At 38.6% G+C, this 19,545-nt stretch overlaps 1 protein-coding gene across 2 annotated transcripts in view; it reads right to left on the bottom strand.

The window, feature by feature from the left end:
* LOC126375704 (uncharacterized) overlaps positions 1 to 19,545 on the bottom strand; it is a 53,323-nt gene that overhangs the window by 6,478 nt on the left and 27,300 nt on the right. For both annotated transcript variants that reach the window (XM_050022801.1, XM_050022800.1), the window contains 3 exons: positions 4,224 to 4,388; positions 3,931 to 4,022; positions 292 to 439 (listed from right to left, as the gene is read on the bottom strand). In XM_050022801.1, coding sequence (XP_049878758.1) covers positions 292 to 439; positions 3,931 to 4,022; positions 4,224 to 4,388 — 405 coding nt within the window. The remainder of the gene's footprint in view (positions 1 to 291; positions 440 to 3,930; positions 4,023 to 4,223; positions 4,389 to 19,545) is intronic.

Here is a 19,545-nt window from a genome sequence, read left to right as displayed (position 1 = left end):
TCTTATCCGCCGTAAAGGACATAAAATAAGTAATCGACAGGCATAAAATTTATGGAACAAAACAACCCTATAAAAATTGTATTGGCTAATAACTCGACAGAATTATGTTGACAGCACACGTCAAACGGTTTGCATACCAGCGAGATACCTTTTTGATTCGCACGGGTTCATTCATTTACTCATTCTTCCTAAAATTAAGAGCTGCCAATCATCCGTCCCATCCTTTTCGGCGGATAAGAAAATGACGGGTATAACTTAAAATTGGGTGTCTGCAGGAATCGGGTCAATTACCTCTGCCTTCCTTGAATCCAGGGTTGTTGATGGTGGTGCCGTCTGGTTCTCCAAGCGGGTTGGTTGGGTCGCCCCCCACTCGCCGAGAGAACAACGTGTCATACAATGACATTATGAATAGGAGGCAGTTTATCACTATGCATACTATCTGAAAGTTAAGGAAATACATGTTAGAAGCGTATAAATAAGTAATCGGCCGAGCCTATGCTCGCCTCGTCCCCTATCAAACGTAATTCAACGCAAAGCATCACGCCTATATCCCCTAAAGTGTAGGCAGAGGTGGATACGTAGCCCGTGCTCCAATGACGGTGTTATACAACAACCGCTATAACGGACTTGATAAATACAAGCTTGATGACTGGACAATATCCAAATGATCTAAAAGTGGGAATGGTTAGACCTATCTTTAAAGCAGGTGATCACAAAGATTACTCTAAATATCGCCCAATAACCATGCTTCCAGCCATAGATAAAATCGTAGAAAAGTATTTTTGTAATCAAATACACCAATATTACAGATCACACGAAATCCTGTCAGCGAAGCAATATGGATTCCAACCCAAAAAGAGTACCACGTTGTTATTATCTCGCTTCTCTGATGAAATTAATAACCACCTTAATAACAAAAGACACATATTACTTATATTTATAGATTACAGTAAAGCGTTCGATACATTGAGACACGATACACTTCTAGATAAATTAGAGGACAGTGGAGTTAGAGGCCAACTATTGGAGTGGTGCAAAAGTTATCTTGCAAACAGATCTTATAAGGTTAAGATAGGTGACTCGATCAGCGATGCCGTCAATGTTACAGAGGGTACAGCCCAGGGCTCGGTGCTAGGACCGTTGCACTATCTGGCATATGTCAATGACATAAATAATATTGTACATAGCTGCGGAGTTTACCAATATGCAGACGATACATGTATGGTATCAGCTGATTCAAATCTCAATGTTGCAATGCATAAATTACAAGAAGACTTTGATAGGGTTTGTCAATGGTCTCATGACGCCGGTCTGGTTCTTAATGCTGAGAAGACTAAATTAATGCACATACACTCAAGCTACAATAAAACCGTAGGCAAAGTGGAAATCAAAGTTCACAGCCATGATTGCCTACACCTCAGTTCCTCTAATAAAACATTATGTCAATGTAGAACATTACAACAAGTACCTGAGCAGACATATCTTGGCCTTGTAATCGATAATAGATTTAATTGGAGTAATCACATTAATAAGGTATGTAGTAAGTTACGGGCAATACTGGCAAAATTCTACATAATCAAAAATAGAATACCCTACACACTAATGCTGACTATGTACAAAGCTTTGGCTGAAAGCATCATATCATATGGCCTCAGCAGCTACGGACGGACTTTTAAATCTTACCTTGACCAAATATATAGGCTACAGGTAAGAATCCTAAAATTAATTACACCACATAACATCAAAAATCAATTAAAAAGCTATAATGAGATCTTTATGTACAATAAAATTTTACCAGTTCATGACAAATTTAAATTGAATATGCTTACCGAACAGTACTTTAGAACAGAAATACAGCATCCAACAACACATACTAAGATAACAAGACAAGTCACAAATAAAATACTAACTAAGCCCCGTTATAACAATTATTATGGCAGAAGAACATCCGAATATATCTTACCAGACCTAATAAATAAACTACCTAATCATGCTAAATTAAAAATAAACAAAAACAACTTATCTAATACATTAAAAAATGAACTGTTAAAACAACTAGAGTATCAAAACAATAACTTATATAAATAATACATATTATACCAACAAAATACAAAAAGATAAATAAATAAATTACATAATTGCTACAAAATGTAAACAATATTACTAGAATAAATAAAAATATAGTTTTTTCAGGTTAAATAATAATAAATAATTAATAATAAAATTAAAATATCCACATAATTTAAAATAAGTAGGTACATATCTAGTTAACATTATCTGTGCCTCCCTGTATATCGGTTCTGAGTACGCGGCGGAGGTGAAGGCGGGAGGGTCCGGCTTAGCAGTGAGCGCAACCATCACCACTGCCGTGTTGCTATGCACATCGGCCAGTAGGCATAAGTTTTATAGGTAAAATTATAACTGTAGTTATCATATCACTTGCTTGCGCTCTGCGATGCGTAGCCGAGACACGAACTGCACAAAATGTTTGTTTACCTTTTGCTTACCCACAAGTTTTTGTTACCTACTTATCTATGTATAATGTAAGACGGACATCGTAGATACCTAGCATCGACACAAACCATGGTTTAACGATGCTAGTTAGTTTAATCACTGTCTGTACTTAATTTTTGAAATAAATAAATAAATAAATAAATAAAAATAAATGAATAATCTTTCACCCTAAGGTTGCCTGCCAGAAATTGCTGTTTAGCAATAAGGCCGCCTATTGTGCTTATGTTTTATTCGTATGTTTATGTCCTTTATATATGTTCTTGTGCAATAAAGTATTATTGATTGATTGATTGATACGTATATCGTACACCCACTCCTTGCCAGCTATGTTTAAGTCCCATATAATAGGGGGCCAGTCTATTGGCATTACCCGTGCTCAAATCCTGGAAACCACGTGATATCGATTATCTACGATCAATTTCTAGATTCAAACTCATAAAGTCGAAATCAGTGGTTTAGAACCCGCGCCAGGATTCGAATCGACGTAAGTCACTCGTTCTCCGGACAGGGCTATCGCGGATTTAAACGTAACTTGATTAGAATGACGAATCTCTTGTCATCTTAATGTACTATATTTGGTGGTGTCCTTGCAATCTGATGGATCATTATAAGGGCGACGAGTACTCATACTATTTATTATTTATTCATAAAAAAAAATTAAGATATTTTGCAAGTCAAATATTTAATTATATTTTGATTTTTAATGAAGGATTGTCTAGGTGACGTCCCCAAAAAAAAACATGGCGCTGTACAGTTTTCCCTTCGTTTAACCTTCTAATTTCATGGATAACAGACATAATATGCATCTTTTGCCTTTACATACGATATATGATATTCATCCTAGTACTTCAGTGGTATTTTGGTTAATTACGGCTATACTCACCCCATTAGGTTTTTTTTTGACGTGACTTATTGTAGATTTGCCGCAATTGGTATTAACTACTTGGTCGGACAAATAGGGAGCGCTGAAGGCTCTCACCCGGTACAAAGTTTAAGACAACAGGCCTGAGGGTGCCCTTTTGGACGCGAACCTCGGCTCAGGGCGTCGTCTGAGAGGAAGAATATTTGAAAGGATTAATCGACCCTAGTGAGTCGATAGCGATAAGCGCTGAATGAGGGAAATCGTCGACCACGCCGGCGGGGTCGGTATCGGGGTTCTGAAGTATTTGGTGTCGATTGGCCGCCTGTATGGCTAGAGTAATCGGGTCGTCGGGATCGTATATTAGATACGTCCTTCGGACGCCGATACTTTTCAGTACCGTCCCTAAGCGGGATGTATTCGGATCCCATTACGTATTGCGAGCGTGAGTTTGTGTATGTATGTCGGGTTTAAAAATAAAGTAAGTATGATCTTAGTTTGCAGTGATACAGACCACGATATAAGGCAGTCCACAGCTTAAAAAAAAGTGTGGTTACCTGGACATAGAAAGCTTCTCCCCTCGTCAGGATGAATCCTCTGTCATCGCCTTGGACAGCGAACAGGCCCGCTGCCGCTATCGACAGCAATGCTGAAACAGGAAATAAATGCAATTCGTTATAATAATATGATTTTTTAACATCCTTTCTAACTTCAAGCTTGATAATAACCCTTACTTGCTTGCTTGTTTTGGCGGCTCTGTAATAATGCTGGCAGCAGGGTTGACGTGGATCCCGATTCAATGCCGTGTTTATCTTATAGAATCACCCTTTAAGTCTAGTCAATTATTTACCTGCTAGTAAAGCGAGCGCGAGCTTCAGCAACACGAGGTGTGTATACTTGAGGCCGACGCGTTCCTTCGAGGATATCATCGCGAGCTGGAGGACTGACAGCACGCAGAATACACCCAGGATGGTCACCCCCACTGCTGCCACCACGCCGGCGATGTACACCGCCGCTGTGGAACAAGATAAAACCTGTTTTAGTATAGATAATATAAAAAAAACATAACCTAATTTAAGTCTGTTAAAACTAGTACCACTGCCCTATTTTGCCTAAAAAGTAGCATGGAGAATGCTACATCGACAAGAGCGTGGCTCTTAAATTAGCCATGCAATGCTAGTCGGTGCCATTATAAGTAGACGGCGATACGGCTCACGACCTATCACGTTGGTCTAACAGAAAGCTCAGTGAGGTGTGAATACTTAGTTCATCTTGCGATGGATGTACCTTTGACTACCCCAATTAAGATATAGCCGCTTATGTTATGTTTATGTAGAATGCTAGAGATTTCGTCTTAGTACTAAAACATAATAGACAGGCACATTTCTAAGAGCGTTTTTGCACTTATAATACGAGCCGAGTCCGTGGAATGACGGATCTGAAGTGGTTGTAGAACTATTTGTATTGTGGTTTACGCACTGCGTCCAATATCCGTTATCTGATATATTTAAGTAATTGTCTACTATCCGTCATTAAAAAAAAAGTAAGATGATTCCGTGCTTCGGAGGGCACGTTAAGCCGTTGGTCCCGGCTATTAGCCATAAAAACACCTCCACCAACCCGCAGTGGAGCAGCGTGGTGGAGTATGCTCCATACCCCCTCCAGTTGATTGAGGAGAGGCCCGTGCCCAGCAGTGGGACGTATATAGGCAGTTTATGTTATCCGTCATTCTTGGACTTAGATCGGATGTAGTGCTGAAACGCCCAAACCTTTTACGTGAAAATAAATTATTTTCCAACTATGTACTTACTATTTTTTTATATTTTAGTTTACTTATTATATTTTACAATGACCAGCAGATATCGATATGATGTGTTTATCACGCGCTCAGCGGTGAAGGAAAACATCGTGAGGAAACCCCCATTCCCGAAATGCATTTTCAGAGGTATGGGCTGGTTTTGACTTCGCGGGTTGGAAGGTCAGACAGCCTTCGTAAAAAACCCGACCTATCACATCTTCAGGTTAGGTAAGCGGACCATGTGAAAAACGGGATAATGCTAGGGAGACGATGATAATTTCCAACAAATCTTACTTGGGAATGTTTCTCAAATTGTAAAAATAACACAGAATTCTTCAGCTATTTTTCTGGATTCCGACTCGAATACAAACACAACACACTAAAACATTTTCTTTTACCCAACCGGTAAATTAAACTACATTATGACGACACAAAGGAGACTACACACTAAAGTAACTGTTATGACAATATACACGAATATGTCTTAAGCACGTCGATAAAATTTTAGTCACTCATAATAAGGTTTACGTCTAACTACGACAACCGCCAAAAGGATCTGTTGTAACTGAACTAACTAGACAAATGAGTGACATAAAGGCTGGATGACTCGACTCACGCGAACTTTCCTCTTACTCATTTCAATTTCATAAAACACCTCGCCTGCGTACATAGTAGACATGCGTCATTTGTTTTAGCCTTATATAGGAGTACTTTAAACAGGAAAAATATACACATACAAATATTTCTAATTAACAAATTAATAGGTCACATTAAGGACAGTTTACAGTATACACATGTAATCATGCATATTTTCTTTTGAGGTAAGAGCATAGACACAAAGACACATTTTTGTTACAAAGTACAGCCCGCCTGTGCTGGATTTTGTAACCCGGGTCCCGCACCGTGCGGCGCGAATTATATCTACGTGGATAAACGTCGTACGGTTATTGGTCGAAGCCCTCGATATAATTCGGGTGATATATCGTCGCCTTTATAGTTAAAAGCCACGTAAGCGCGATGTGATTTTTATCAACAAAACCTCGCAATAGACAAGCTAGTTTAAATCCAGGTAAAAAATTGTAGTCTCGACTTTTATCCGGATTGAAATTAATGGTTAGAAATCAAGGTTTAGTTGAAGGAAATCACATCAGAATGGATTCCTCAAAAAAGCGCTTACATGGTTTTCACTTTAAGGCGACGATATCTATCTATATAACCCACGCCGCGAACGGGGATATAATGAACCGTATGTACTGATCAGCCCATCGGCCAATTAGAATGGCCCATCGGCTTAGAAAGGACACAGTCCCTCTGTCGGTTTTTACGACATGCTCGGGAAAACAAGCAGCTTCTTTTTCTTAGCAGCTGAACGCGTTCAGTTTTTTATTCCCTCCCATTCCAGCAAAGAGGCGACTCAAAAAAAATGTGTATAAATACTTGTCCTAAGTTCGAAGCTTAGGTAATACCTAGAAGTTAGGTAATTAGTTAAAATAATGTGTTATGATTTACATATTGGGGTCGAATCTCAAGGTTGTTCATATTGTCTGTTTCATGTTTCAGGTCATCTTTTTAAACTAATGGTCCTAAGTTACCTAATGTGGACTTCATTACGAGGTTACCTAACTCGCCTAAAATATCGTGAAAAATATTGTCGTATGTCATGTTATGTTAATGTTGTACAGTTAAAGATGTATAAACTAGGCAGATATAAAACAATTACATAATAATAATACATACTAGTTTGCTACGTTGGAAAGTTTTTTTGTATATATTACTTACCTACCTATTTATTTAGAACTAGCATTGCCGAATTAAGCCCGAAAATTGTAGCAGCCTGTGCCCAGAGTTCATTTTTTGAGCTCTGGACAAAAGGCTCGTATATTGCCGAAACGTAGCTCTTATTTATAAATATATAATATGCAGGGTGTTAGTGACATCGTAACGAAAACTTTGAGGGATGATTCAGACCATGATTCTGAGTCGATATCAAGTGGATTTTTCCGTCGCAAAAATCATGTATTTTTTTTAGTTTTTTTTTAATTACTTTCAATTCTATACTTTTGCGATGGAAAATTCCACTTGATATTAACTCAGAATAATCAGCTGAATCATCCCTCTCAGTATTCGTTACGATGTCACTTACACCCCGTACAAGTACATACGGTAGCCATACAAGTAGATATGGGTGTTAGTGACACCGTAATGAATATTGAGAGGGATGATTCAGACCATGATTCTGAGTTGATATCAAGTGGAATTTCCTGTCAAAAAATTCATGATTTTTTTTTGTTTTTTTTTTAATTATTTTCCTATCCATACTTTTGCGACGGAAAATTCCACTTGATATCAACTCAGAATCATGGTCTGAATCATCCCTCAAAGTTTTCGTTACGATGTCACTAACACCCTGTATATATTTATAAATTAAGCTAACCCTAGTTATTAAGTTTTCTGTCATACTAACCCCTACCCCTCTCCTTTGTCTGAGATAAACATAGTGTGAATTTGAATTTAATCGATAGTTTCGTATAGATAGCGATCAATACTATTGGGTTTTTTCAACTATCGATCTAACACTAATTAGGTCTAGCTTTACGACCGCTTAGGAATTATGTCGTGTCTAACATGATGTACAACTGTTATGGGTCATGGGATCCCTTGTCAGCATAATATTAATTGTATCAATCCTAGGATCAACAGTGGCTGCAGGTTGTCTATGATTATTTATGGCCCTGCCTACTCCATTATAAATTAAAGGCGTGAATTTATATAGGAACAATGTCGTTTCGGGAACTCATCGAGTAAAATTCCATTCTACATACCTGTTTAGCAGGATTCCATATGATTACATTTGTAATTAAAACTGTATAAAGCGATTACGAAACTGCACAGACGCCTTAAGTTGACATTTTTGCACGTAGGTACTACTTGCAGTCTAGGTCGGAACCTGGGTTAGACGTGGCTTACGGATTTGAGTCAGTTTTTTTTTTCATATTTTATAACAGCCTCCGAGGTCTAGTGGTTAGAGCATTGGGCTCACGATCTGGAGGTCCGGGTTCGATTCCTGATGGGGACAATGTCGAAATCACTTTGTGAGACTGCCCTTTGTTTGGTAAGGACATAGTGGGCTTGAATCACCTGATGTCCGAAAAAGTAAGATGATTCCGTGCTTCCGAAGGCACGCTAAGCCGTCGATCCCGGGCTACTAGCCCAATCACTTCCACCAACCTGCAGTGGAGCAGCGTGGTGGAGTATGCTCCATATCCTCTCCGGTTGTTTGAGGGGAGGCCTGTGCCCAGAGTGGGGCGTGTATAGGCTGTTTATGTATAAAGTTTGAAGCCATACAGGGAGCGTTACTAGCCGACAACAACAGTACCCTCCGAAGCACGGAACTATTAGTAGTAGTACCTCTTAACAGTTTGATACCCGTCTGTCTGTATCACAGTCTCATAGCTCTAAACAATTTCCTTATTAACCGAAACATCATACTTATCAGTTAAATGAAACGCGATCAGGTTACGATCACGTGCGCAAGAGCATAACTGCCGCTGCAATCATACTAGTTGCATTCTCAATGCCAACCTATTGTCTCGTGACGCCATGTCGCTGCAATCGCCCAGCTAGTTAGATGTTAGGTATTTTACCTATAGTTTACTAAGCATAAAAAATACCCGTCTAAATACGTAGTTTGCTCTGTAGATTAGATAGATTCTTACTGTTAATCATGGTGGTTTTCATCCCATGTATGTTGCAAACTGGCAATCTGGGGGGTTAAAAAGGCGACATCGAAGCAATTCATCTAAAAAAGCAATATTGCATTTTGACATTTGCGCATGTGAAGGCAAGTGCGCAATGCAAACAAATGTCAATTAGCAATATTGCTTTTCCAGATGAATTGCTTTGATGTGGCCTTTTTAACCCCTCAGTTATGTTCAAAAATTGATATATACAGGTTGTAAGTGACATCGTAACGAAAACTTTGAGGGATGATTCAGACTATTCTGAGTTGACATCAAGTGGAATTTTCCGTTGCAAATGTATGGAACTGAAAATAATTTAAATAAACACAAAAAAATATCATATTTGCAACAGAAAATTCCACTTGATATTCACTCAGAATGGTCTGAATCATCCCTCAAAGTTTTCGTTTAACTTTGAATCGTGATACGAATCAAACACAACCATAATCCGCCACTCTTGATAGTCATGGTATGGTTATCAGCTCATCGTCCAAATGGTCTATCATTTTGGAAATGACATCCGCGGCCACACTTGCAGTCCTAGGATACATAGGTGAACATTATATCGCCCATAATATAATCCATCATGATGAAGTGGACACAATCCCTAAATCCCCCAGTATGATAATCAGATGAACAAATGTAGGAATTCTTATGAAACCCAGATGAAAAACAACTTATACGATTTTTGTAACAACATGACAACATCGCGCCTGTGTAACGTATAGGGTAGGCATAGGTGTATAGGACATACACTCACTCTTCGCCAGCTTTTAAGTCACTTGTAAAAGGCATATTGCCACCGACTAAAAATAAAAAAGGTTTTTGTGTTGTATTGTAAAACAAACATAAATAAATACATAAACTCACGCCTATTTCCCACTGGGGAAAGCAGACACCATGGAATTCCATTTGCTTCGATCCTGACACACTTCTCTTGCTTCCTCCGTATTCATCAATCGCTTCATACACGCGAGTAGATCGTACTGCACCTTTTCTAAGGACATCTCCAATTTGGTCAATGTACATCCTTCTAAGTCTACTTAGTAAACGTATCTGTTATGACTTTCTTCTGCATACCTACAACCTATCAACACATTAGCATTAGCATTGCTATCTTAATAGCTGCTAAACATCATAGACACGTCTTTATAGCGAGTGTTTATCAATCGCTGTTCAGTTTAGTACAGGGGTTCTCAAACTTTTGCAGTTCGTGGCGTACTGACAGGTTTAAAATTCAGTCCTAACCAGACGAAATAGGGTACGGTCACGAGCATCAATATGTATACACTTTAGTACCATGTCACATTAACTTTATTGACAAATTAAACTGTAAGTTCACTAAATGTCAAATATGTTAGTGCGACAGAGTCCTAAAGTGGGTACATTATATTGCTCATGACTGTACATTGTACCTGGTAAAAATTTTGAAACACTCACATCAACGAGGTCCATGTACCTATGTATTTATTTACCTTTATTTGATACATGAATTTAAATACACAAGCGAGAGAGATGACGCTCTGTCGCACTCTCCATTGCAGTGATTGGTGCAGCTTTCCGCTCCGCTCCTCTTCTACGAGAACACTTACAATAGAATAAAGAACAATACCACATATAGAATGGTAACTCTCCACCCTTTCACCTCACCGATTCGTATCTTGTGCTGACTTCAGTCCCTCTGGATCTTACTTTAGTCTTAAAAGGCCGTAAGTCCAATACTACATTAAGAATGGTTATTCTCCGACCCCTCACCTCACAGATTCATATCGGGTGCCGACCTCACCCCCTCTGGATCTTGCTTTAGTTTTAAATGGCCGTCGATAAGGAGTAAGGGGGAGAGCGCGCGGACTGTGTCTCGCTCGCACTTACGCGTTAGGCGGCAGACGGTAAGATTGTGATTTTTGTAAGGACTCTCCGGGGTGTGCCTTTACTCTCATCATAGATTAAGGAATAATACTACGTATAGAACGGCAACTCTCCGCTCCCCACCAGCGTCTGAGCTAGGTTTACCTCACTCCCCTCGAACATAGTTTAGACTTGAATCGAATGGTGTCAAACGTTACACGCACAGATGCGCGTGTACGATAATGTCGATGTGTGGTGTCTGTGTAAAACGAGGTTGTTTGTATGAAGTGTCCGGGGTGTGCTCTCATGGTGCACCAAACTTTGACAACCCCTGGTATAGTAGATCATTTGACCTCTACCTGGCGCGGTCAGCATAGCATTCGTAACAATGTTCCTTATTGTGCAGATGTACCTATATTACGTCGCGTCATTGCATCACCATGTATTACAAAATATAAATTCGAATAGTATGATAGCTCCATAGAAATAGCTGGAGGTTAAACTCGCTCATGTGGGTGGTGGTCGACGTCGACACGAGTGTTGAAGAACGAATGCGCATTTATCACATACGGTCACGAGCATTAATATGTATACACTTTGGTACCATGTCACATTAACTTTTTTGACAAATTGAACTGTAAGTCTCACTAAATGTCAAATATGTTAGTGCGACAGAGTCCTACAGTGGGTACATTATATTGCTCATGACTGTACATAAGATCACGTCTAATTTCTGTTGGGGAAGGCAGAGACCACGGACTTTTACTTACTACCATACTGAGACTCAAAAATCTGGTATTTTATGAATGGTAGCTTCAAAAGCATAATGATATCTAGAAATCATGTATAAGTAACTAAATGCTGACGAAGAGTGCTATGAAAGTTACATATTACAACATCGAAACTTAAAGTACCTATGCTTAAATTGTCGATCAAATCAAATCAAGTTATTTGCGATGCTCTTCTTAGATGTTTTAGACTTCGAAGTATTGATTGTCGGTAATCTATTTGATTTGATATTTTGAGTTTCGACGTTTTAAGCATCGGCAATATATATTTAGTATTTTAAGTTTCGTTGTTATAATTTGTAACCGATAAAAAATATAACAGTAATAATAATAATATAATATAACAATTTCAGCCAAAGAAAAATCATAGTGTGCTCGCAAAACCCTGAGTGTTTATTATAATTATGAGTGAACAAAATTTTACTATTTTTTAACAGTTGCGACACCGTTGTTGCTACGTATATATTCGTGGTAACATAATGCTAGTTGAACTTTGGTTGATTATGACTTTCCCGTTACACGAGCCTATTGTCAAGCCTAGTGTATACCTAGTACTACTGACGGTACTAACATCAAGAACATCGCTATAATAACGTCAAGATAATAATAAAAATATTTTTTTTAAGTAACAGATTTACTTTCGCATTAATAAATCAAGCACAGCAAATCCAGTAAAAAAAAAACTTCAATATCATTAAAGATCTTAAACAACTGATTGAACGTTATATTTTTAAAAAGAGAAAATTAAATCGAAATGTTCTTACTCGGACTGGGACGCAGCTCTTGGTCATAATATTTCTATTTTATACTGTAATAATAATGGCGCCTATTCGGGAGAACACAAACTTAACCTAATTTTAATTTGACAGCTCTTAAACTACCGTCGTGCCGTCCTTCATTTACTATAGGTACAAGAAAGGGATAGAGCTAATTTTAATCCTTTCAAATTAAGTTGGTGAATGCCCGAATCTGCACCATTGCCTAATTATCTACTACCACCTCCCGCGTGCCGCCGCCTTTCGGTAAGGTCCTTACCCGTACGCACGGGATAAGGTGGCAAACGGTAAGAACAAAATTTTTGTACGAAGTGTCCGACCTGTGCCAACGGCATAACCTGCCTTCTGAAGCAGTGAATCATTATCTCTCACACATATGAGTAAACTACCTGTTGGAATTCGGTGGCGTAACTTTATTTATTTACAACTAATCTAACCTTTACCTACATACTTAATTGTGTTGAATCATAATTGTTTACGTTGTAGATGACATCAGTATGACATAATTCTAGGTCATCTTTTATAATCTGCTTAAATGTAGACACTGAAGGTATTTTGCGACAAAACGAAGAGGTATCTAATGTATAAGTACTAACAATTCATTCGTAGGTTATATTATTATAAAAAAAGAAACAATGAAAACGTTTTATAATTTATCGCTATCTCGTTTCTTACGGGGTCCGCTTACCTAACCAGAAAATTTGACAGGTCCGGTTTTTTTTTGCAGAAGTGAATGCCTGCCTGATTTTCAAACCGATGAAGAGAAAACCAACCCAATACAGGTTAGAGCACATAAGTCCGAAACGCATTTCTCGGGAATGTTTTCTCACGATGATGATGTTTTGCTTCACCGCTGAGCACGTGATAATCATTTATGGTTCAAAATTGCAAACATGAATTGGAATATCATTGGCTTAAACCTGTGCTGGGATTCGAACCTACGACCTCACAGAGAGAGTCAAGCGTTCTTCAAGCTGGCCTATCACAAAATATCGACTGGGATATACAAAAACTAGAAGTTGCTGAATGAAGAACTACATCATCCCATGATGTGAAACAGCAATCAAATTAGCGGTTTTCCTCAAATGCGTCAATCTTACGTTACCTTACCACATGTAAGGAAAATCATTAGTGAACTGGTAAAACAATGGCCATACACTTATGTTTTACGTGACTTATTGTAGTTTTGGTTTTGGTTTCATACAAGACCCGGCCCAGGGGTGACAGTCATTTTCTCTGCCCTCCACTGGGGCAATTCCTGTTCGGCGCCTCCTTGCCGTAGGGGTAGGCGCCTCTTACTTCAGTAGCCCGGAGTGAGATAGTCGCTGAGTTCGGATAGGGACCCAGAGTTACGGGGGTATAACGTACCCCTTGCCCAGGCATACGGGTAAAGACATCAACGGTTGCAGAGGCGGAGATGGGAACCATCGGTGCTGCAATGCAGGACGGAAGGGGCAACTCACAGGGACTGTAACCTTGAACCTGACAGAGGGCAGCAGTAACTGTCAGTACAAATCAGAGGCGGAGGACAGGTCAGAGGTACGGCTTTGAAATAGACTACTCTGGGCGCCATCCCACTCGCGTCAGACAGAGTACTGAGGGGCGGAAGGTAAGAAGGAAACCACTGCATTATTTTCCATAAAAAAAGTAGCATGGCGAATGCTACACCGATAAGAGCGTGACTTTTAATGATGAGTGTAGATTTAAAGTCTTCCGTCTTCTTTCCTCGTTTTCTCTAAGAACGAAGCAACGACATACCTACGGAACTCATAGTTTTCCTTACGGTTGACAATAGCTCTATATATGGGTAACGGTGTGCGGTGAATCCAAAGCAAACACCTGTGCGAACCATGTAGGCCTACCTCAGTTTATTATGCACCACTGATCAATGCATTACCCCGTCGGAGTCATCGCAGGAAATTGGTATATCAAATGGCTTTGTTGCTCATTGTCAGAATTATATGGCTTTCTAAATAAAGGGTGCTGGCTGGTATATAGATAGACACCTTTACATAATGGCCGCTCTTTGCATTTCTGTTGCAATACTTTTTAGCAATCATGATTTTCTGGAAAGCATAGATGTGTGAGGGATATACGTGGCATGGCTATTCCTATAGCATTACGCCTGAATCCCCGAAGCGGTAGGCAGAGGTTCTTCTTCTATCGTGTGGGTTGTGAGGTGGATTACCAACCTCATCAACCCTGGTGTCAGGGTTGCTATTGAGCCACCAAAGGTCCCTAACATAACTCAAGTAACGACTACGTACTTACATCAGTAAGTAGTAACCGGGACCAACGGTTTAACGTGTCTTCTGAAGCACGGATACATAATATACATCGCCTGTAGAAAACCACGTATCCGCCTTTAAAAAAAAAACATTCTGAAGTGTTTCTTCGACAAAACTTCGATTTCATTCAATGGTTCAAAGGAGTTTGTGTATTAGGAGATTTTATTAACAAAAATTTCACCCGAATGTGATTTTTCAAAAAGTTGCTTTCATGTTTTTTGCTAAAGGCGAGGATGTAGGTACCTACTACCAAACTGAAACTTGAAAACAATGAAAACGGTACAATTAGCACTTACATTACATACAATGACATTGTTTTAGCATTACGTGGAAACATTCACTGGTTACTCAGCATTGTATCGAGGCGTGAGGAGACTTCAACTTGTACCTAGGGAAACCCGTGTTTAGTAAACTGTAGAGTACTTAGGAGCACATTACTTATATCTAAAACCACAATGACGCATCATTCATTCATCTAGTAATGCCATGTATACCTATAGATATACAGGGTGTTAGTGACATCCTAACTAAAACTTCGAGGGATGATTCAGGCTATGATTCTGAGTAAATATCAAGTTTTCCGTCGCAAAATTCAAATGTTCAATTTAAATGTTTTTTTAGTTTTTTTAAATTATTTTCAATTCTATACTTTTGCAATTGAAAATTCCACTTGATATTATCTCAGAATAATGAGCTGAAACACCCCTCTCAGTATTTGTTACGATGTCACTTACTTACACCCCATACAAGTACATACAGGTAGCCATACGAGTACAAGTACGTATGGGTGTTAGTAACACCGTAACGAATACTGAAGGGGATGATTCGGACCATGATTCTGAGTCGATATCAAGTGGAATTTCTTGTCTGAAAAGTCATGAAAATTTTTATATTTTTTTAAATTATTTTCAGTTCCGTACTTTTGCGACGAAAAATTCCACTTCACTCAAAGTTTGCGTTACGATGTCACTAACACCCTGTATATGTCACATATACAACTTGCATACTGCTTGCTTGCTTGCTTGGTGCTTGCTTGGAGTCCTAGTATGGCTTTGTAATAGACTACTCTGGGAGCCATCCTGCTCGCGTCAGACAGAGTACTGCGGGGCGGAAGGCAAGAGGGAAACCACTGCCCTATTTTTCCCTAAAAAATAGCATGGAAAATGCTGCACCGACAAGAGCGTGGCTCTTAAATTGATGATGATGACAACTTGCAAACGTTCCAATCACACTTCACTCTTTCAGCGATCCACTTTAATAAGATTCACCTAAACTAATTTACGTACTGTGTCAATGTGTAGATACCAACCGTCGCGTCGTTAGTAAAGTGGTTTTATTAGCTTTTCGTTAGATCCGGGGCGGGGCAATAGGCAAGTTGCAAACGGTTACGAAAAGTGTCAGTGTTATCGAATAAAATTTACATGTCATAAATAAAGACAGATCTAAAACTAACGAAAAACATTTTTTTTTCTATTTAACTTAATTTTTTTATCAAGAAAAACGTAATATTTTATCGCGTTTTTCTATATGACGGTGTGCTTTTTCACGCGATATCTTAGTAATTTTGGTTTTGACATTTAGTAAAAGTAACGGATTTGACTAGTTGGAAACTAGCCTATTGCAAAGCTGTTTTATATGGTCTGTGAAGGTTTTGAACTATTGTAAGTTAAGTAGTCCGTGTGAGAAGTCACATGTAGAATGTACACTACATGTTTCTCTCAACATTGTGGTAAACGCTTTCAAATCACACGGGTTTTCAAAATGTCGTTAAATTGTAAGTTAAGTAAGTAAAGCAACTTTCGCAAAGGCCGGTCATAGGATGGGTGACCACAAAAAAAAGTTTTCATCTCGAGCTCCTCCGTGCTTCGGAAGGCACGTTAAGCCGTTGGTCCCGGCTGCATTAGCAGTCGTTAATAACCATCAATCCGCACTGGGTCCGCGTGATGGTTTAAGGCCCGATCTCCCTGTCCATCCATAGGGGAGGCCCGTGCCCCAGCAGTGGGGACGTTAATGGGCTGATGATGATGATGATGATGATAGTGAGAGTACTCTCTACGGCACAAACAAAAGTAATTTATATCGTGAATGGTGTTAATTACTTTATAAATATAAGTTAAAGTTATATCTGACATTTTCCGAAAAGCAATGGGATGGGACGGATGATTGACAATTGTTAATTTTTAAATGAATGTATGAATGTAGCTTGTATGTTGTCCATAATAAATAAATAAAATAAAATAAATGATTAACCCGGGCGAAACAAATAGGCATCTCGCTGATATGCAACGACTTTGACGAGTGCTGTCAACTTAATTCTGTCGGGTTATTAGCCAGTGTACATTTTTGAGAGGGATGTTTAAAGGACGATGAGTCGAATCGTCTCCCTCTATCAATAGAATCCAGACATATCTCATTCAAGGCGTCTGAGTGAGTTGATATTTTTGTTCTATGGTGACTCTCCCGAAATACTCGGGGTTTAGCCGGAATTCGGGTTTTTAAGTACGAGTTTGGATACCGCCTGGTACAACATTGTTTCAGCAAATTTCGATTTTCAACAAACCGTTTTTTTATTTTATTTCTAAACACCATGGAATTTGAAGTTAGAACTAGGTAGGTAATATTTTAAAAGATACTAATGAAATACAATAAATTACCTGTTGGAAGGGGGGACGGGTCTCATGCAGTTACAGTCAGAGTCCTTTCTGCCTAAAAGTGGCTAATTTTAGGCTTGAATATTCGTGGAAGTCCAAGGAAGGTTTAAGCGGAAAAGCGTGATAAGAAGTTCATCGTTTCATCTAGAAATTAAAAAATTGTTGCTGTATCAATAGAATCCATTAACATTTTACATCGAATAATCATTCTATTTACTTAATGGAGTAACCAATGACGGGTAGACTAGTACCTACAATACCTACCTACGTGCAATGATAACATTCCAACTAAATGGTGTCTGAGAAACATAACGACTATCGTTGGTTAGCTAACTCGTTTAGCCATTTACTAGAGAAAACTGTAACTATGAGATTGCGCATTTTATAATGCACCGACTAGGCGCCAAAAGATACAAAATACCTATCTACTATCTATCTACTCAGCCTGTGTCCACCCACTGCTGGGTATGGCCACGAACATTAATATGTATGTATACACTTTGGTACCATGTCACATTAACTTTTTTGATAAATTGAACTGTAAGTCTCACTAAATGTCAAATATGTTAGTACGACAGAGTCCTAAAGTGGGTACATTATATTGCTCATGACTGTACAGGCACACCCCGGACACTTCATACAAACAACCTCGTTTTACACAGACACCACACATTGACGTTATCGTACACCCGCGTCTGTGTGTGTGACAATAATAGCCATTCAAGATGTAACGTATTATGTTCCTCATAGTTTCGTATATCTTTCCAACTTCAGAAATTGTATTTTCCTACACAGTACTAGCCGACGTGAGTTGCGAACTCGTATAATATAGTGCTGAGAACATGTTATTGCACCAAGGATTTGATATATGTAACAACTTGTTAGATTATTAATCAGAATTATATTTATATGTCCTCTGTAAAAGATCCGCAGCGAGTGGGCGGAAATAAAAAAAAGAAAACTCACCGTATGACACTTTTACTAAATAATAAGTAAACTTATAGATGACAACGACCGTTGTTAGTGAGAGCGAAAATTTGAAGAAAGAACAAAAGACAATCGATCCATATGGAAGAATAAAACATAGAAATTCTCATAACCTAAGGAGATTGTATATAATTTATGAAAAGTATAAAATCTATCTCAAAATGTGTGCGTCGTTCACATCTTCTATACACTATCTGGTTATTTTTTAAGCTTTATACCATTTACTATGAACAGCAGGTGCCTTCTTGTTTATAATTATACTTCACTAGTTTCCGTTATTGATTAGTAAATCATAGTAAACACTGGTATTTACCAGCTTCTGATAAAATAACTATATTATATTTATACTACATACATACATAAATTCACGTGTATTTTCCACCGGGATAAGCAGAGACTATGGAATTCCATTTGCTTCGATCCTGACATACTTCTCTTGCTTCCTCCACATTCATCAATCATCGTTTCATACACGCACGCCGGGTCAGAGTAGCCTTAAAACCTCTAAATAAATCTGACAGCCAGTGGGATTCTTCAATGCCAAAAGATTGAATAGAAATTCTTCTTCCTGATCCTGGTTGGCTACATACATACATAAACAGTCTAAATACGTCCCACTGCTGGGCACAGGCCTCCCCTCAATCAACCGGAGGGGTAGAAACAGGGCTATTTTTAATATAGGTAGATAATCTTTACCATTATGTAGTGTAGTGTCCAATACTTTGACTTTTTTAAATTGTGTTATTTCGTTTGCCTTCTTGATTTAGGCACAGCTTTAGACCCAAAGTTTACTGCCTAAACCTGTTTGTGAATGTTAATAGCTATCAGCGGGTTCAACATCACGATTAGCTAGCGAGTCTACCCCGTGACGTCACCGTTTGAATAACACAGTTCATTCGCCCATACATTGTTGTAGTTTAGAGCCTTGACCTCGAACATTTGTAAGATAAAAGTTAATACACACAGCCTAGTTTGGGGACCCCCGTTGAACTGCCGCTGTTTTTACTTAAATTGTAAAATTGCGCATAATATTGTATAAATTTTAACAAAATGATCTTTGTAATGGTGCTAACTCCTGTAAACACCATCTAATTTTATTTTAAGTTATATCTGTCATTTTCTTATCCGCCGAAAAGGAAAGGGACGGATGATTGACAGCTCTTAATTTTAGGAAGAATGAGTAAATGAACGAATAACCCGGGCGAATCAAAAGGTATCTCGTTGGTATGCAAACCGTTTGACGTGTGCTGTCAACATAATTCTGTCGGGTTATTTATTGGCCAATGCAAAATTTTT

This window comes from Pectinophora gossypiella, chromosome 19 (genome assembly GCF_024362695.1).
Source record: "Pectinophora gossypiella chromosome 19, ilPecGoss1.1, whole genome shotgun sequence".
NCBI lineage: Eukaryota > Metazoa > Arthropoda > Insecta > Lepidoptera > Gelechiidae > Pectinophora > Pectinophora gossypiella.
The sequence above is the reverse complement of the archived record's forward strand: the minus strand, read 5'-3'. Positions and strand labels throughout refer to the sequence as shown.